The sequence below is a fragment of the Phlebotomus papatasi genome, chromosome 3, assembly GCF_024763615.1.
Source record: "Phlebotomus papatasi isolate M1 chromosome 3, Ppap_2.1, whole genome shotgun sequence".
NCBI lineage: Eukaryota > Metazoa > Arthropoda > Insecta > Diptera > Psychodidae > Phlebotomus > Phlebotomus papatasi.
This window is the reverse complement of record NC_077224.1, coordinates 3,650,913-3,672,496: the sequence shown is the minus strand read 5'-3', so window position 1 is coordinate 3,672,496 and position 21,584 is coordinate 3,650,913. Positions and strand designations below refer to the sequence as shown.

Sequence of the window (21,584 nt, the reverse complement as noted above, 5' to 3'; positions counted from 1 at the left end):
TGGATTAGTGAAAAGATGCGAAATTTCCAAATGGATTTCCAGGGATGTCAATACGGTCAATAAGGGTAAGTCCAGCCTTTTTTTCCTGAATTAGAGCTCCCCGCTTAGCAAGCCCCAGGGGGTCCATGAATAAATTCCTATTTTAATAGAATGACGCTCTCGTATGGTTTTTAACCAAAATTTTTGCATATTACACTTATTTTATTTGACAATAATATCGTTAGTGAATTTTAGAAATAAGATTAAAAGATAATTAATTTTTAAACCCTTTGCCCATAATGAAATTGTGGTAAAAGGGGTAAAAGGATATTGTGTATATATGTAAGTGCTAAGGGAGCAAGTTTACGAAAACGTATACGAAAACCTGAGTAAAATTAAAGTTCTGGAGACATTTACGACTTAAGCCGAGAGGCGGCTTGGTAATTATAATCAAATGATCAAAATAATGAATAGATTGCATTTCCATCGGTTTCTGACTAAACTTTTTCTTATTTTAAGTCCAGAAACGGTTAGTGGGAAACTGATCTGAATTTAGTTAAAGCATTATTTTGATTATAATTACGGTAAGCTGTCTCTCGGCTTAAGCCATAATTTATCCAATACATAAGAGTACATTTTATGTTACAGTGCCCGCTTTCTAATTCGGATCGCCGTAATCCGGACAAGTTCACGACGGTTACATTTAAAATACTTTTGAGGTTATGTATGCATGCGTGTTCAGCAATAAAAATGAATTATTTTGTGATGTTTTTGTTTAATAAATGAAGTACAATAGAATAGATTTCTCCAGTTATGTCTTTTAAATCTTCTTTAAAAGTTTTATTCTAATTCTACAAAAAAAATCTTGTATTATATTTTCGAGACGTTGAACAAATTCAAAGAATCATCCGGATTACGAAGCGAACATCTGTCATTTTGTCCCCCAATCATCCGGATTACAAAGCGGGCACTGTATATAACCCATAAAGACTTCTTAATATTTGATTTTTATACGGACTTCAGAGACCTAAGGCTTAGCCTTATGGCTTAACTATTATAATTTCTTATCAGTCAAGATGTTTTGGAATATTTAACTTAGGATTGTATTATTAAGAACGAATGGCCTATTATATTCTGCAAGAGCAATAAAATTGGTTGGCATTTAGGATTCGGCGACCTTCGGGAACTGGACTAAACCTCCAGTCTGAAGACCGCTTTATACGGATTTTAGACCTACACTCCGTCCCGGCATTAAGTCCTTCGGGATTATGCATATGACGGAATTATACACATACAATTATGCAAGTTTGCTTACCATTGGGAGTCAATTTATGAACTCATTTTTGAAATACGCCTGAATGTATACTATGTTGCGACGTCGGAAATTTGAAAACATCGTGCTACTTTTTCAGAATAAAACTTTAATTTCTTTTATGAAGGTAAATTTTTTAAATATTCTAACCCAGGGGCATGATATTTCCTATGTTTCCCATATGTTTCTAGCGCGCCGAAAAAATTTTTGGGTTTTTTTTAGCTGTTTTCTGTCAGTGTAGAATGAATTAGCAAAAAAATATAAATTCAAAATAAAAGCTAACTTAATATTGAACGCGCAACCGAGAACTACAAATTGGTAACCCACGTAGTTTTGGAGATATCTTGTGAAATGTGTACGAAAACAGAGAAAAATTTACACTAAAATCGGTCGCATTTTTTCAAAGCTAATGTCACCTTCTTGTTCTAACCATTTATTGAAGAACTCTGGCCAAAAAGTACTGTTTGTTAATGCATTCCTTTTAAATAGTTGATTTTTTTTGTTTTGACTACTTTTACTCCGCGCAAAATTCGTTCTACGGCCGATTTACTCAAAAGAAAGCCCATGCTGGTATGCAAATTTTCTCGATGCGTAATAGGATACAGAGGATATAGAGATAGGAATACATTTTGTTGATTTTTTATCACTTAACGGAAAGTTGTGGAAAGTTTTTGCAAGAAGTTACGAACGGAAAATTTGACATTGCGTCGATTTTGATAATATTTTCTTTCATATCCTTTTCTGATATGAATTCTAAGTGGCAAATTTTTTTTAACAGGTAGTTACACAATAGAAATTAATGGCTATTGAGAGAATTTAATGAAAAGAATTTGAACTTCAGTGACATATAAGACGCGTAATTATTTTTCAGATGGAACCATAGGACCCATATTATATTTTTAGGCAGTACTAGGGGGCAGTGGGTCACCTTTGAATATAGGACAGCTTTGAAATCGGGATTTTTCTCTTATGTTTAAGTAGAACTGAGCCATATCACAATGTAATTTAGCTTTCCAATTTGTTTGTGCAGCTAAATTATTTCATGATAAGGTTCAATTTTATTTAAAAATAGGTGAAAAATCCCAATTTCAAAGGTGCCCCATTTTCAAAAGTGCCCCATTTCTCCCTACAATGACAGTTAAATCCTTATGGGCTTTAGAATTTTACAGAAGACTCTAAAAAAAATTGAATTGTTAGAACCAATTAGCTTCTTTAATTTTTAGCTGCACTTTGAAGAACAATTGAAATTCGAGCGGGACGGCAAATGTCAAAGTTTTTCTATAAATTTTGTTTGATGTCATAGTGACAGTTGTCAAGTTTTTCTCACATTCTGACGTAATTTTAATCCCAGGTAAGTGAGCATTTAAATAATATTTTTACAATCTTGATTAGAATCCTCGTTGGAAATTTAAATTCTCTCAACAATAATAACAAAAACTCGAATTAGTGATTTGTATTTACAATGAAACTTGAAACAGTATTAAATTTATTTTAATACAGTTTAATTAAAGCAGTTAATTAACCCTTTAACGACGAGACACTTTTTATGGACTGAAAATCAACAATAAAAATTAAAATGAGAAATATAATCAATGATAAGTCTTACATCTAACCTTGGAAAGTCCAACAGAGTCTGATTCGGTGTATTTTGTGCTTCTATGGACGATAGGGACAAAAATAGCCCAAAAATTTAAGTAATTTTTCTTACAATACCAATGAATAATATTTTTCGCTTTAATGAAAAATATTACGTATGAGTATTGTAGTTTTTATTGCCAAAAGGGTTTTGTTTAAAAAAAAATTGGAAGTATAAAAAATAAATAAAATTAATTATAAATTTAAGAATTTAAAAATTCGCCATTTTTGAGATTAAATATTTACTATATAGCAAATAGCTAGAGACCTGCAAAAAATATTCTAGATTCCTTCAACCTTCTGCTTTACAATTATGTACAGACATAAGAAAAAAAATAACTTCAGGTAGTCAGGAAAGATTATTTTCTTTATGGGACACCGGTGTTCCAATCGTCCTTAAAGGGTTAATGTGTTTTTCCTGTGTTATCGACTTTTCCTTGTGATAAGATGGTGATAAGATCAATTTCGTAACGTTCCCAGCCTAATACATTTCCGGAGGAAATCGCGAAATTTCAGAAAGAAATTAATGAGTTTCTAAGGACCGTCGACTACATTATCTGTTGTCGTATCTGCATTTAGATAACTTCCAGGACGATTTTCTTCACTTCATTAATTTTATTCCTGAAAGAGAATTCTCAATGGTCTATTATGAGTTAGATATGATCAATAGACGCACTTATAATCTGATACGACAAGAGGTGATGCAAACGACGGAATTCGGATTACGGACGGGAAAGTTTAGTCTCGAATAGTTTCTCAGACTGATAATGCAAATAGGCGTCTGAGTCTGAGTTGTTGTCCCCTTGGTTGATGCCTCTTATCAGTCCCATGCGAGAGACTCGAGAGAAAGAGAGGCTCGGCAATCTGCCCAAAAGTGTGTGCTCACGAGGCTATGACGTCACGGAGCGTGAGTATAAAAGATGATGTTCCGACTGGTTGGGCATTCAATTGAGTGTCAGTCGACTCAATTGGAGGATCAACTCCGTGTCGGTGGTTAAATTTTCTGTCTTTCAACGTGTTTTCTGTGCACCTGAACCAGGTCCAGGATGAATTCCATCGAGGTGACCGAGGACATGTGTAAGTCCGATACAATCAAACTTCGGAATCGTCACATTGGGTGAGTGAACTGTTTTGGCGCCAAAGCCGTGATTTAGCGGCAATTAAGTGTGACTACTTGCGTCGCAGGAAATCTTGCCAACTCTTCTACCGAGGCTCTCCCCTCAAGATCGTACGTGGCCAAGGGCAGTACATGTACGACGAGGAAGGGACTCGTTACTTGGACTGCATCAACAATGTTGCTCACGGTGAGTGAGACGCGCATTTTTCCATTTCTTTCAATTTAGAGAAAATGGAGCATTTCCTTTGACGCAAAAGCCTCCCATCCTCCCTCCTTCGGCAAAAAGCTCCTCTTCTGCGTCACGCAAAATCCGTTTGTCATTGACAGAGGGCAAATGGGGACGTGCCTGAAAAATTGCTACCAACTCGTGACACCATCAGAGACTTTTCTGTGATTGTCCAAAATCAAGCAGATGAATAACGCTTTCGATTTGTTGCTAATTTTGATAAGAACTTCTCTTTCAACAAAAAACATATTCATCTCTCCGTTTTAGTGGGAAAGCGATGGGACGGATTTATTACTCTCTTGCGTAAAAACTACGCATTTGTTGTCGTCATGCGCCGAGCATACGCGTAAACAATGATTTTTGATACACAGGAAGATTTCTATTATCAAACGTTATCAATTGAAATGTCTCGTAAATACTTGTTAATTAACAAACATTATTGGGAAGAATTTATTTTTAGAAATAGAATGTTGACTCACTACAAGAATATATTTAAATAAAAAATAATATTTTTTGGCAAAAGAAAATGTGACGAAAAATGTGTTTCAGATTTTAGCAAATAGGGGAAAGCAGGGGCATGACGTTTCCTATGTTTCCCGTATATTACTAGCGTGCCGAAAAAACTTTTGAGTTTATTAGCTGTTTTCTGTCATTGTAAAATGAATTATTAAAAAATACAAATACAAAATAAAAGTCAATTTAATATAGAATAGGCAACCGAAGACCCCAAATAGGCAACCTACGTAGTTTTGAAGATATCTCGTGAAATGTGTAAGAAAACAGGAAAAAATTTACACTAAAACTGGTCGCATTTTTCAGAGCTAATGTCACCCTCCTGTGGGAAAGTACTCTCCCTTCGAACGTTCATACCTTCGAATAATGGGAATTTTCTTTTGGTTTTCCAAAAAGACACATTTCTATTAAATATTAGTTGGCTTATCATCAATTGTTGATAATTCCATGATAATTTAGTGTAAATCTCTTACGAAAAATAAAAGAAATTGACATTATTTGAAGGCATGAACGTTCAAAGGGAGAGCACTTTCCCCTAATAATGATTTCTTTGCCATAGATTTGATTTTTTCTGACTATTTTTAAGTCTTATTTCGATGAAGATGATGATCGTAATTCTTTTTAGTACATGATTGATTTTTAGTACAAGATGTTTCATAAATTTTGCATGGTGCGTAAATTTTCCATGCTAATATTTACCAATAGAGGAGAAAAGTCAGAATATTAAGTTTTTCTCACTTAGAAATACCCTTTTTCGTCGTGTACTAAAACCGCCAGACATCGTTTCTTTATCAAGCATCTGACAAACAAAAATTGCATGTAAAATGTATTTGTAATTAAGAACTCTTGTGACGAATAATATGAAAATACAGTCATGAAAAGACAAGATTAGATTAGATTACTGATCGCTTAGGCCACTTGCACCACTTGCACACAAAGAGCATTCCCAGGTTTATTGTATCCCTCAGTTTTATTCTCAGTTTCATTGTGTTTCTTTAGAAAAAGAAAACTAATTTCTGCGAAATTGTGAAGAAACTGTTTAGCCAACTAAAAGAAAAATATTAGTACAAGTACTAACTTTGGGGTACTAAATCAGATTTTATTAATATTTAACCTAGTGCTGAAAATCAATACTAAAAGTGTCTACAATATGAAGCTTTTGTTTAGTGAGTTCTAAATGGAATGAATTTTCTTTGACATTAATGACGCTATTTAAATGATAAAAATGCTACCTTCCTGAAATTTAGTAGCGTAAATGTACAAACAATCTGAATAATCAAATTTTGCATTTTTTGGATGTTTTTTGCAAATTAGGTAGAAAACATTAGAACAAGTACTAACGTTGTGGTACAGTCAAAAATCTGGAATATGGAGTTTTTTCCTCAGTAAGCTCTAAATTGAATAAATTAATTTTGCTTTGAATAATTAATTCTGCTATTCAAATGATAAAAATGCTACTTGGTGGAAGTTTAATTCAGTAATGTAATTGTACTAAAAATTACATAATCAATTTACATTTTTTCGGAAGTATATGGCAAATTAAGTGAAAAATATTCGTACAAGTACTAACGTTGTGGTACTAAAAAAGATTTAGTCCGTATTGCAAAGTGCAGGCAATGAACAGTAAAAAAGTAGAACAATTTTTTTTAGTGAGCTCTAAATTGAACTAAATTTGACTAAATTTTGTTATGCAAATGCTAACTGCTGCAAGTTTGGTTATATAAATGTACTAAAAAAATTGAACAATCAAATTTGCTTTTATTCGTATATTTTTTCATCCGGAAAAATTAGTCTATAAGTTAAGTTGTATTAAGAAAAAAACGATAGTATTTCTATAAACGATGCTTCAAATTTAATGCAATTATTAGTACAAATTTCTTCTTTTCAAAATTTTCCATTAATTATTTACTGAATAGAGCTATTCTACAGGAAATAGGGGAAAATGCCCATGCTTTACACGGTCTCAAGCTTTATAATGACTTTTTTTTTGTATGTTTCTGAATAAATATTGCTCCGCAATGTGTTTTAAAAACTAGGGGAAAGTCTCCTGTTTTCAAAATATATTGCAGATGTTTAGTACATACATGCATGTACTAAATACTTTAAATCAACAAATAAGTTAGTATTTGTGATTTTTGAAAATCTTCTTAATTTTGTGCAAGAAATATTAATATGTTTTAGATCCATTTTAATTTAGTACATGCATGTACTAAAATTAATCTTCTAACCTTCTATAATTTAATTATTGAAAAGGTATTGTTCTTTTAATTTTCGAGATATTTTGTAGAAATAAACAAGTTCAAAAATGTGGGAACAGGATCTTAATAAAAAATATGTGCAAACATGTGCTAAAACTCTGTTTCATAAATATTTTTCTTTTCGAATATTTTTATCATTTCTAGAAATTTGTAATGAAAATATTCTTTTTAAATCAAATTTCATATGTTGAGATAGATTAAACCGAGTAGAGATGAAACTAATAATTTTAGTACAGGTATGTACTAAATTTAAGTTATGATAACATGGGCATTTTCCCCTATTTCCTGTAGAATAGCTCTATTCAGTAAATAATTAATGGAAAATTTTGAAAAGAAGAAATTTGTACTAAAAATTGAACAATCAAATTTGCTTTTATTCGTATATTTTTTCATCCGGAAAAATTAGTCTATAAGTTAAGTTGTATTAAGAAAAAAACGATAGTATTTCTATAAACGATGCTTCAAATTTAATGCAATTATTAGTACAAATTTCTTCTTTTCAAAATTTTCCATTAATTATTTACTGAATAGAGCTATTCTACAGGAAATAGGGGAAAATGCCCATGCTTTACACGGTCTCAAGCTTTATAATGACTTTTTTTTTGTATGTTTCTGAATAAATATTGCTCCGCAATGTGTTTTAAAAACTAGGGGAAAGTCTCCTGTTTTCAAAATATATTGCAGATGTTTAGTACATACATGCATGTACTAAATACTTTAAATCAACAAATAAGTTAGTATTTGTGATTTTTGAAAATCTTCTAATTTACATTTCTGTAAGGAAATTGAGTTCAAAGGTTTGGGGTAGATAGGGAAGTAATATAGAGATGTAATCTTCTCGTACTAAATCTTGATTATATGTTCTAAAACAGAACTGAGCTCCCTGAGCTAAAATAAAATCCGAAGTGAATTTGGTGGTGCCTGTTGGCATTCTTCGAAATGCCGCGAAAATTCACGTAGAGAAAATGAGAAGTTTTTAATGTGAAAATTGCTTAATTCCTTAAAGTTAAGTCATTTTCACAAGAAAATCCTTTTATTAATTTAGTTAAATACAGTTATTTGGGTTAATTGTGAATAATTGTCGATATTACAACAAAAACTTTGGGAAAAAATTTTGAGCTGAAAGACTCATATTCTTTTGAGCTGTCCCAAAATTCAGGATAAGTTTGAGAAAAACCCTTTTGTACAACACCTATTTTGGTTAATAAGGAATGCAAAAGTACATATTAGAAGAAGGGACACGACCTGCTAATAAGGATAAAATAGAGAAGAAAATATTTTGTCGCATTTCAGAGATTTTTTGCAACTGCAGCGCCGCCAGACGTTTGCCAAGTGAGTTATTTGTGTCTCTATCTCTCTCTCGAGTTGAATTGCGCGCGATTTAAGAACTTTCCATTTGAAGTGATATTTTCTTTAAATTTCTTCATATTTCCGCAAGATTCAAGTAAAAGGGTGTTTAGTGAACAACTATCCGTCTTCCGACAAAGATATCAAGAAGACAATTTATTTTTATGAGAGTTTCTCTTTCTGTTATGTCATTTTGGCGCAAAAATATTCATCATGGCACCGTGAATAAGCGAGTCTATCTTCAATTTCCATTAGAACTATCAACACAAAATTTCCGATACTCCATGACTTAATAAGCACAGGTCTGTTCTAAAAACATCTTGTTTCGCGAAAGTGAATCTTAAAAATCGTTTTTTCCTATGTATTCCAGCAATTTTCATTTTTTTCGATTTTTTTCAAATTTATCAACTGTTTTCCCCAAAAAATATTTTAGTCCCATTGCGTTTTCTGATTTGCTAGAGCTTAAAAGCTTTTAGAGCTTTTGTAAATCTGTGAACGCGATGGGACTTAAATATTTTCTTGGATTAAGATTTATTGTCATTACGGTTTTTTGGGACATTGCTGAGAAAATATAAATATTTTTAATGCAATTGAGGAAATAAATCAATTTTAATCCACAAATATGAATTAATCTTGCAACTGATTAAACAAAGATAAGTGTATTTTGCAAATAATTACACAGTCATAGAATATGCACGAGTTTTTGTGCAAAAAAACGTGGGATTTATTTTTAAAATGTCTCCAAATGCAAACAACTTACCATAAATAGAGAAATTATCATGTGGCGTCTGGGAAAATTTTCCCATTTAATCTTTCTTTTGGTAAACTTTACTTATGTCAAGAATTCGGTGCTGAGAAATGTAGATAATTCCATCAAATAGACTTGGGTGCGATCATTGTTTGGTGATCATTTTATCACTTTGCTGATACGGGAATATTGTGGGCTAGTGGTCGGGGTCAAAAGGCCAGGAGGAAACACTCAGAGGCAGCGTGCACCAAAACACTATACACGTGATTTAACTCTTGCAACTTGTGCAACATGAAACGTGGCTTTGGGCTCTTGTTATCAGGGACTCTTGTTTGCCCATTCTCTCGTAAATATTTAATCAAAATTGATGTCGTCAACACTGCCCACAGCTGAGTTTAGTGTTGAAATCACGGATGTGTCGAGAGGGCTATTTTTGAACTTCTCACTGTCTCAACTAATTCCACCTAATCACGATTCTCTATTTGTCACAATTACCTTATCGCTCTAATTTGATACGGAATCTAATCTAATATTGAGTGTAACCATCCAAATAAAACTGTCTGCATTATTCTTTTTCATTGCTGAATAATTGCAAAGGGTGTGCTTAAAAAAATATCGGGTATCGTTACAATTAACTAAACTCCTCCTTTGATGCTTTTGACTATTTTCTTAAGACTAACCCTTTTTATAATGTATAGCGAAAATACGACAAATTGCCTTTAAGCAGTAAAGTCTGCTTTTCATAAGTTCACTTTTCTTTGCAAGTCATTAATCTATTAATGACCTATGATTACGTTTTAACATTAAAATTTCCTTTTGATATTTAGTGCCCTTTAACCTTGCGAACGATAGACTTCTTGGCCTCTTAAGGAGATATTCTTAAATAAATATAGTGATTATTTAACTTTCCAGCGTTTAAAAGAAACAGTATAATTGTCATAAAAATTAAGTTAAAAACACTAATTGATTAGTTGAAAGTTTGGTTACGTAAATGTACTAAAAAATTGTACTAAAAAGTAGTGTTTCTGGATCTGGTGGATTCCGAGAAGCTTCGAAAATGTCTGTCTTATTTAAGTTGTGCTGAAAAACAGCAGGAGAAATTTTTATGAACTTCGTTTGAATTTTAGTACAAATATTAGAATAGTTTATCTTAAAAAAAATCATAATTATGTTGAATTAAGAATACGTATCTCAAGTTTTTATATCTCTGATATTAATGTTTTACTCTATATGCAAATTTATTAAAAATAACGTTGTACTAATTTATTTTTTTTAGTACTTAGTTGAGTAAACGAAATATATTACTCTACCCTTTATTATTGTAATTAACATTATATCAATGCAATGAAAACATAATATGAATATGTTATTGGAGTTCATAGATTTAAAAATTTAGCACATACATGTACTAAATTTCATACTAGGTTTAACTTTGTAATTTTTTACGGCTTGAAAACTTATGTTTAAAATGTTGTGGTGCTATTAAAATAAAAAATGGAAAGGGAGAGCTTCGTTAATTAACTATATGCCCTGTGAACATCCTGACCCAGTTAATGAACGAATCTCAGAGAACAATTGAAAGACTTGACCACTGATGAAGGCTTGGAGACCGAGCCGAAAGCTCTGCGATAAGTTGATAAGTTTTCCCTAAGTGAATTGCATTTCCCGACGATTTCCGGAATCCTCACCTAGTTAATTATATTACGTTGGTTTGTGTTTTACAGAAAGGGAGAGCATTCTCTTGGGCATTTTTAAGCACATGGGTGTTCTGAAATGCTTCTGCGTAATCGAATTTAGTTCGTTGTGGTTTCTGTCACGACTGTTTGGTGGTTTTGGAACACGACGAGAAAGAAGTGACAGCAACCAACACAAAGAAAAATCGATAATGTATAAGCACATGAGTACAGTCATGTACTAAAAAAATGTTCAAAAGGAAGATTTCTTTTTTCGTATTTTCTGTTGAATATCACTATGTCACTATGGAAGATATTTATGATAGGTACCATACCAACCATACCAACACACAGAAAAGTCGATAGCCCAGAATCGCATGAGAACAGCCATGTACTAAAAAGAATATTCAGTAGAAAATTCTCTCCTTTTCATTTTTCCTTTAGAAATTAGTCTATTAGTCATTTAGAAAATGCTTGGGATTCCACATTCAAGAAAACGGAAGACATCTTTTTGGCTGTTTTTTTTTTAGTACTGCACGGAGTTGATCCTCATGTCATTAGCTTCAAATTTTAGAAAATTTATCTTCTGTACTTTATAAAATTAGTACAGGGAGTTCCGGCTTGAGAGAAAATGGACTGAAACAATTTGATAAGAATTGTCTACTATTGGGAGCTCATCTATTTTTAAAATACATATTGAAATGCCCCTGAATTTATGCAAATATTTTTCACGCGGTAAATTTGAAATGAATTTCTTATTAACCGTTGGCGCTGAAAATAGGCTGAAAAATTGGCGCCGAAAAAGTCTTGCTTAAATCACGGTGTTTCCGTAACTTTTCCAAAGATATCTCCTGCAGATATGCAATTTTACTGTGTTACTGGAGTTAATTCACGCTCTTTTTTTCGGTCCCGAAAAATTCTTTCAAAGCGAAACTCCCTGTACTAAACTTTTTTGATAAATTTGGAAAAAGACAGTTTAAACAGAAATGTACTAGTATTAGAATATAGAACTAAATAGCACTATTCCACTCCAAGCACTTTATGAGTACTCCCTAGTCTTGTACTAAAATCTAGGAGAAAGTACTCACCCTTCGATTGTTCATGCCTTCGAATAATGAAAATTTCTTTTATCTTTTCTGAGACATTTATACATAATTATTACGTAATTATCAATCATTGATGATAAGCTAACTAATAATTAATAGAAATGTGTAAGTCTCTTATTGCCTCTACACATTGGAAGCAATTTTTGTCAAAAATTGCTTTTTTGAAGGAAATTCCCTGCAGCGTTGTAGGGGGAAACGTCAAATTTCTGTCAAAAACGCAATTTTTGACGAAAATTGCTCCCAATGTGTAGACGCCTAGAAAAAATAAATGAAAATTCACATTATTCGAAGGCGTGAACGTTCGAAAGGAGAGTACTTTCCCCTAATAGGTTTTCCCTAGAAGTTCAAAAATACTCTGAAAATGCTTAGGATTTTTGGTAAGGATCATTAGGAGATTTCCTTAAGATTTGTATTTGATCTTTAGACAGAAGCGTGTCGGGGATTTTTTTAGTATACCAATTCTTATTAGTACAAAGTAATATCTGCAAATTGTGAAGTAATGCCAATCCATAATAAAATGATGCTATTTAGATTCAAGAGTTTTATTTTAAAGGTAAATTTGCCACTCCACATCACTGAACATTTCTTTACTTTTTTTTAGTACTTCTTAGTAATTCACAGAACTTATGCCCTAATTTCTTGCTGGAATTTAAGAAATTCTGCAAATAATGCCTGAATGTTTTTTTAGAAAAGTGGTTTGGTATTTGTACTAAAATTTTATATAGAAAAATATCTGTGGAGTTTTTAGTACAACTCTTTTTAGTACAAAGACAAAAAATTATAATTGCAGATTAATCATTTAGACAAAAAGACAGTCCCTCAGCATACTGAGGCCAAATAGTATAAGGGTATTACAAGTTTTTATTTATAAATTCGGTCTTTATCTTCCGTTTCTTCGGTTAAAAGATCACGTTATAAATTAACAAAAAAAATGTATATGAGAGGGGTCCAAAGGTTTACTGGGTTTATTTCAGATTATCGGTTTTGGTTTAAAGTCCAGTAATTTTAGTCTGATGTAATTCTGTCTGTATCAGAAATTCCTATGAAAGTCCATTTTCGCAATAAAACGATTTTCCATCTATCTTTATTAGGAAAATCCACTTATTTTTTTTCCTCTTCCCACTTTCTCTCTGCTAAAAGTCCATTTATTGAGGTATTCTCTTCATGCTCTTTTCACGTGCTATCAGTCGCGGTGAGAGCAATTATTTGCTATTGCGCCTGATAATTGTTTGATTGTCATCTCTTTGTTGACTTGCCCACCCACACACATCCCCCTGTCCAAATAACTGCCCCGCGTTGACAGAAGCTGTGGGAATTTTCCCCCTTGTGATTGCCCACAATTATTCAAATTAATCTGCATTTTCCAGTGGGACACTGCCATCCGCGAGTTGTAGCCGCGGGATGCCGACAAATGGCCCTCCTGGCCACAAACAATCGCTTCCTGCACGATGAACTGGTGCGATGTGCCCAGAGGATTGCCGATAAGACACCTGGAGATCTATCAGTCTGCTTCTTCGTCAACTCTGGCTCAGAAGCAAATGATTTGGCCATGCGTTTGGCACGGGCAGCTACTCACCAGCGAGACATCATCACCCTGGATCAGTGAGTATTTGCCCTCTTTCTCCGTCTTATCGCCAGATTTTACGCGAGGCTTTTCGGTGATAAAGCACCAGCTGTTTTTTTGCATTTCTCCCAAAACAAAATTTCCGTTGATAAGGTTGGCGACTTGTTGAGATTTTTTTTTGTTCCTGAAGATGAGTCTGAGATTTTTGAGAAATCCCGGATTTATGGAGCTATTACAATGAAAACCATGTCGGAATTAATGAGTATTTAGTACATGATATTTAGTACACGTACAGTAAAGTTATGGTAAATATTTTCTAAAGTGTTTTCCCTTTTTTCAAAAGCTAATAAATTATTTCTAAATATTGATAAATTATTCCAACTTGATATTATTTTAACATAATTTAGTACATGCATGTGCTAAATATACGTAATTCTTTGCTTAAAAAAGTGTTAAATTATACTTTTCAAACAGAAATATCGCAAATAACTGTTAAATAATTATTTGAGTACATCAATGTACTAAAAACTTTGGATTCAGAAGTATTGAAATTTGATAAGGGACTTTATTTCTTATTTGGTTTTTATTTGAATGTTTTGAAATTAGTTTTTTTTTAAATTGAAATACAAATCTCCGTCAGGTATTTTGTATTTAGTACATGCATGTGCTAAATAAAATTTGCTTTTTGGGTAAAAATGTATTATTACAATTAAACTTTTCATTTCCTTACTTTACGCATCGACAAATCATTTTATTTATACTTTTTCCACTGAAATATAGCAAATAATTATTTTAGTACATCCATGTACTGAAAACTTTGGATTCAGAAAGAGTGAAATATGATCAAGGGCTTCATTTCTTAAAAATGTGTTATTACAATTAAACTTTTCATTTCCTTACTTTACGCATCGACAAATCATTTTCTTTATATTTTTTCAACGGAAATGTCGCAAATAACTGGTAAATAATTATTTTAGTAGATCCATGTACTAAAAACTGGATTAAGAAAAACTGAAATTTGATCAGGGACTTTATTTCTTATCTGGCTTTTATTTGAATGTTTTGCAATTATTTATTGTTTTTTAAATTAAAATACAAATCTCAGTAATGTATTTCGTATTTAGTACATGCATGTGCAAAATAAAATTAGCTTTTTTGGTAAAAATGTGTTATTACAATTAAACTTTTAATTTCCTTACTTTACGCATCGACAAATCATTTTATATTAGTACATTTATTTAGTAATTATTTTAGTACATCCATGTACTAAAAACTTTGGTTTAAAAAAAAATTGAAAATTGATCAAGGGTTATATTTCTTATCTGGCTTTTATTTGAATGTTCTGAAATTATTTTATTTTTTAAATTAAAATACAAATCTCCGTAAGGTATTTCGTATTTAGTACATGCACGTGCTTAATACTTTGGATAAAAAACGTTATTAGAATTAAATGTTTCATTTCTTCTTGTTTAGAAATTCTTTTTCTTTAAGAGTTTTTTTTTTTAATTAAAATATCCTAAATTCGTGTTAAATATTCAGTACATTCCTCTATTCCAATACAATATTTAGTACAGTCCTGTACTAAATATTTCAGATTAAGGAAAATTGATATTTAATCAGGAATTTTATTAACCTATCTGATTATTGTATAAATTGTATACATCTTTTGATATATAAATTATTATAATTTTTCTCTGAACAAAAATACAAATCTCTATCAGGTGTTAGCATTTGTGAATTTTGAATATCTTCTTCATTTTGTGCAAGTATTATAAATGTATTTTTAATCTACTTCAAGTTAGTACATGCATGTACTAAAAATAATCTTCTAATCTTCTATAATTAAATTATTAAAAAGATATTTTTTTTCCATTTTCGAGCTATTTTATGAAAATAGTCAAAATAAAAAAAATATGGGAAAAGGGTTTTAATACAAATATATACAGACATGAGCTAAAATCCCGTTTATAATTTTTTACGAATATTTTTATCATTTCTGGAAAATTGTAATGAAAATACTCTTTTTAAATCAAATTTCATATGTTAGATAGATTAAACCTAGTTGAGATGAAACTAAGAATTTTAGTACAGATATGTACTAAAATTAAGTTATGATAGGATTTTAATTTTTGTACGGAAATTGAGTTCAAAGCTCTTGGGTAGATAGGGAAGTAATATAGAGATGCAATCTTCTTGTACTAAAAGTTGATTGCATGTTCTAAAAACATTTTGTTTCGAAAAAGTGAATCTCAAAAGATCGTTTTTTTCTGCTGAATTTCAGCTTCAAAAATGTTTTCAATGTAATAGCTCAACTATTTAAAGTAATCCGCATTTTGTTGCACGAAAGCAATGAGAGATTATCGACTAATGAGCAGTCTTATTCCTTTCTCTCTCCCCTTTCGTTCCCAAAGCCATTCTTAGAGGCTAAAAGAAGGTTTCTTGTAGCGCCTACCATGGACATCTGATATCCACAATGGAGATTTCCCCGTACAAGTTCAATCAGCCCAATGGTGATCCTAAGCCAGATTATGTGCACGTGGTAAGATAGCCCTTCCGCAGACACTTTCTGCGAACGATTCCCCCCGTCAATTGAGTCCTTCCCCCTCAAAACAGGCTCCGCCGCCGGACACCTACCGTGGCAGATACACGAGCCGGAAGCATTCTGATGATGAACTGGCCAAGCTCTATGCTGCCGAAGTTGATCAGATCATTGCTCAAGTGAAAGCAGAAGGACGTGGAGTGGCAGCTTTTATTGCTGAGAGCCTCCAGAGCTGTGGCGGTCAGATCATTCCGCCCAAAAAGTACCTGAGTTCCGTCTACAAGTAAGAAACTCTATTTTGATTTTTTACTACTTTTTTATTTTCTTCCTGTTTTAAGATTTTGGGGTAAATGTCCTGATTCAAAACCATTTCCAGATGCTTTAACTTTGATAGAAGATTCAACACATTAAGTTCAATTTTCTTCTGAAGAGAATTACATAAATTTGCTCCTTGACTCTTCTAGAATGTTACTGTTTAGTGAAAATCCTGTAGATATAATTTGAAATCTTCTTAAATACAAGAAAAATACACGAGTGTAAAATGCTTCAATTGGAAACAAATTAATTCAAATGGAGACAAGGGAAATTTTCTAATTGGAGACAAACAGTGTAAGTGAAACCGCGACGAAAGGCTTCCAAAACCTTGTCGAGTTGCTCCTGAGTGCAGGATTTGTTCTTATTCCTGGTCTTTTCTCCTTTCCCATCTAAAACAATAAGAAAATCTATCCAAAGAAATTATATTTCCGGGGTTTCGTATTGAAGCATTTGCAGACACTTCAGAAAAATCAGAAACAATAAAGATTGGCACTTAATTTAACCTAAATTAGCCAGAAATATGACATAAATGTTAAACAAAACGAATAAACAACAGTTACTTTATTGCAAGGATAGGAAATTTTTAAATGCGAACAAAATCAACGAATATTGAATATTGGAAAAACTTGATTTCCTATGTAAAAATGAACAATTATCCCTATAAAATGAAATGTTTTCAAGAAAAAACGTTTAAGGGAGTTCAATTTTATAGATATAAATATGATAAATGTACTACTATTTGATTGAAAGCAGTGGAATTTCGAGAAGCACAAACTTGAGTGGTCCGCAAAATTGGAAGTGATTTGCAAAATGGGTCCTATATGACTGAAATTGTAATTTTTTATTAATTTTAAATCGGCTATTTGTGGATACGGACCACAAAGATTAAAAGAATTAACTTTCGTTTATATTTCTAAATTTCCTAAAATTTCCTTGAAATTAACCCGGCTGACCAATACTTTGACAGTTCTTTTTAATCACTTATTAGTAGTAGTACTCGTAGCATTCGATACTTTATTGAAAATAAAATAAAATTTTACTTTTTAAATTCAGAAATATACCCCAAATTTCTATATTTACTCATATATTGTTATTATTTTAAACGAAAAAAGTGTTTTTACTAAAATCTAAAACCTTTAAATCTAATCCACTGCTTTCTTGTGCCATATTGCCGCTCTGTATATGGATAGGGAATTGAGCGTGTATGACACAGTTGACACTGATGCCAAAGTTACACTAACACATGGCAAACGAACATTGCCGCCCGGAATATGCCCAAAGCGGCAGCATTATGCGTTCATCGTCCAGATATGTTCAAAATTAGAAAAAATATTGTATTTAAGCATAATTTCGTATGATTTTCTTAAAATTCTTTTCGTGGTTTCCGTCATTTGTATCAAAAGTGCAATTTTTCCATATATATATATATATATATATATATATATATATATATATATATATGGAAAAATGCAAATATGCATTTTTAAAATCTATAAATAATTCGATTATTTTTCAAACAACTTCTTAACTAAAAGCTAAATATTTGCTTTGTTTTCAAGTGGAATTTTCCACCTTTTACTTTACATTGGTCACTGGTAATTTTCAAAATGAGTGATGTTTCTATAAAGATGTTATGTCAGACCGATTGGAAGTGTTAGAGAAAATCCGAGGATTACAATAGGTGTGATTAGGAGGGAATTATACCTAACCAAACACTTAACTGACTGTCAGAATGTAATGCAAAAATGGTTTTTCGAGTGTCACAAAAATATATCTTAGAAAAATAAGCATTAAATTATTTTTTTAACATATGATACTTCCTACAAATGGTGGAAACAAGTAGAAGAAAGTTCCTGTGAGAAAGTTCTGTGTAATGTTTCCGATGAAAATTCAACAATGTGAAATTCAATAATTTTAAATTAACAATGTTAAATTAAATACATTTTCCAAATTTAACACTAATAGTGGTGTGAAAGATTACACACTATAATAGTGTAAATTTTTTATTTTACTGTGTACGAAGAATTTAATTAATTTGCAGCAAAAATCACTGGAAACTACTTGTAAATGAATCACAGAACCAATTTTTAGCAATTTCGAAGCCCCGTCTGATAAAATATTGGAGTTTATTTGACACTTCAAAGTTAGGTTATGTTTCATTCTTTTTGATATTTTAACCATTTCTCGGACTGATTTTTACTAATTTTTTATCACTATATGTTGGAAAACACTTGTTTTAACTAATTTGAACGTTATTTTTAGACAAAACACTTAAGATATTAGAGAAAACTATGGGAGCGTTCCACATGCAAGCTACCAAGAATTGAAAAACTCGCACACTAATAATGTAAAACCGCATCAGCAGGCTGTAATACACGTTCAATTCGCTGTCCATATTCAGAGCGGCAATGATTTTACATAAAAATATACAGTAGACTCTCTCATATTCGGGCATATGGGACCGAAATGTCAGCCGAATTAGACAGAAATTCGTGCGACAAACTTTTTGAAATGCAACGATTTTTTATTCATGTGCATATAGATATTGAGTTTACACACTTATTTATATCGTAAATTGCATGAAAATCCCTTTCACTCACTGATATGTATCCCTTGTTGACAATCGCTCTTAAGGTTCAGCCGGGTAGTGGAGGGAAATTATACAAAATTGACTATTAGGGTTGCCAATAAGTCGTCCCGCGTTTTTCTCAATTTGGCGCGTTTTCTTATCAGCTCATCCTTGCTTTATTGTGTTTTTCATTGGAAAACATGGTTGATCGATAAAAAATTCAATGGTGGAAAGGTACACTTTTAATTTTTCTGAGAAATTAACAAATTAAAATTTGTGAATCTGAATGGATTTTCGCTTTATTTGGAGTAAAATGAACTAAATAATGAAACTGTGATATAGAAAATATATAAATATAATAATTTAGTACTGTAATTATCGTTGAAAGAATGACGTTTCCATTTGGAGTAGCGAAAAATTTCCATTTGGAGCAGGTTTTGAATTATCTTAATTTACCCTATCTTTCTTTAAAATTGGTCTGATACTTTGGATTCCGAAGTGAAATTTTGCTAAATTTCGCTTTTTTGTTAGATCTATTCGAGAGGCTGGCGGAGTTGTGATTGCTGATGAAGTTCAGGTTGGATTTGGTCGAGTTGGAACGCATTTCTGGGCATTTGAGCAGCAGAATGTCATTCCGGATATTGTAACAATGGCCAAGCCAATCGGCAATGGCTATCCAGTGGGAATTGTCCTTACAAGTCCCGCAATTGCTGATGCTTTTGCTTCCAGTGGAATCTCCTATTTCAACACAGTGAGTCCCTTTGAGATTTTTCCTTGAGAGAGATCTTGTAAAAAATTCCTTGATTCCAGTACGGTGGAAATCCCGTGTCATGTGCCATTGTCAATGCTGTCCTGGATGTGATTGAGGATGAGGGCCTGCAGGAGAATGCCCTGAAGGTGGGTCAACATCTGATTGAGCACTCAAAGACACTCACGTATGACTTCGATTTGGTGGGAGATGTTCGGGGATCTGGATTGTTTTTGGGCATTGAACTGATAAGGAATAGGGAGAGTCTAGAGCCAGCTACAGAGGAGGCAACTTTTGTTGTGAACCGAATGAAGGATCTCCATCATATCCTGGTGAGTCAGGATGGACCGAATAACAATGTCATCAAGCTGAAGCCTCCAATGGTGTTCAGTGTTGAGAATGCTGATGAATTCCTTCTTGCCTTCCGGGAGTGCCTCACAACGCTCAAGGCCATGGAGCAGAAATCTCCAGAAGTGACTGGACAGACAACCAATTCCATTGTCTGCACAAAGCCAGAATCCAAGATCCTCAAGGCAGCTGAATGTTTAATCAAAGGCGTCTAAAAATGTATTACAAATTTTCTATTTTTAAGATTTTTTTTAGCATAAAATTTTGCATGTTATCTTACAAAAAGGGGATTCCCCTTCAGTTTAAATCAAGAAAAAAAAACTGTATGAATACAATTAGAAAGAGAAATGTTTTATCAGTTTTTTTTTGTGTTTTGTTCTCTCAGCTAAATGGGGCAGAAATTCCATTGGACTTTTAGCAGAACTCTTCGGAAAATCTGAAGATTCTACTGCGGAAAAACCGTTTGGAATTTTAAACATCTAGGGGAAAGTACGCTCCCTTCGAACGTTCCTACTTTCGAATAATGTGAATTTTCTTTTACTTTGCCTAGGAGACTTACACATTTCTATTAAATATTAGTTAGCTTATTATCAATTATTAATAATTGTGTGATAATTACGTAAAATTTCTTAGGAAATATAAAAGAAAATTCACATTATTCGAAGGCATGAACGTTCGAAGGGAGAGTACTTTCCCCTATGGAAAATAGGGAAAGTTTTTACAAATACAAAAAAATCGTTAAAACAAATCTTGTAAAATCTTGTAGCCTCGAAAAGAAAAATAACAAGATGTTTGGCTTCCCCTGGTGCCAGAGGATCCATCACAATTTTTACACGTATCTTACAAGATCTTGTAAAAGTCTTGTCAGAATTCTTTTCGCGAATTGTGCTATTAATAAATAATTTCAGAGAATATATTCTAAGACCATGTGGTGAGAAAGAGATAAAAAATGAAAGAGAGAACTATTTTGCAGCGCCATCTGTTAAGAAATTCCAATAAAACCAGATTTTGAGAGAAATTTTACAAGAATCTTGTGTAATAATCTTTATGGATTCGAATCAAATAAGGTATCTCGTTAAAGGTAGTAAAATTGTGGAAAAAATTCACAACGAGAGTAGCCAAACATAAAGCAGTTCATATAAATCAAACTATTTTACAAGATTTTTACGAGATTGTTTACAAGATATTCTTTTCACTTCATGGTAATAAAAGCTATAAAACACTAGATCAGCTTATTGTAGATGAGATTCTTAACGTGAGCTAACTCGGAATGCATGCAAATTCGATTTAGAGCTAAATTTGGGGGACGCCATTCAGTTATCTTGAATCAAATTCGTGAAATTATACAAATTTTGTATTTAAACTAAAATATCAAAGATTTGGATGGAGTGACAGAAAAGTGACAAATGGGTGAAATGTAGACCAGAATGTTCCCTATAATTTTTCCGTAGAACTTGATCACATTGATTAATATGAAGCCGAGATAATCGAAGTTGCTTCCCAGCAACGAAAGTTCCCTGTTTAAATACCGTTCAGCAAACGCGTTCGGAACAGGGTTCGGTTCAATGTAAATCCTTACGGGCTGGG

General features: G+C 32.3%; 1 protein-coding gene across 1 annotated transcript; it reads left to right on the top strand.

The window, feature by feature from the left end:
* The first annotated feature begins 3,856 nt into the window (after positions 1–3,856).
* Positions 3,857–20,358, top strand: LOC129806485 (alanine--glyoxylate aminotransferase 2-like). Its single transcript, XM_055855122.1, has 7 exons — positions 3,857–4,043; positions 4,112–4,230; positions 13,282–13,516; positions 15,924–16,017; positions 16,092–16,300; positions 19,433–19,652; positions 19,712–20,358. The coding sequence occupies exons 1-7, from the start codon at positions 3,973–3,975 to the stop codon at positions 20,210–20,212; spliced, it is 1,449 nt and encodes a 482-aa protein (XP_055711097.1). The 5' UTR covers positions 3,857–3,972; the 3' UTR covers positions 20,213–20,358.
* Positions 20,359–21,584: the final 1,226 nt, after the last annotated feature.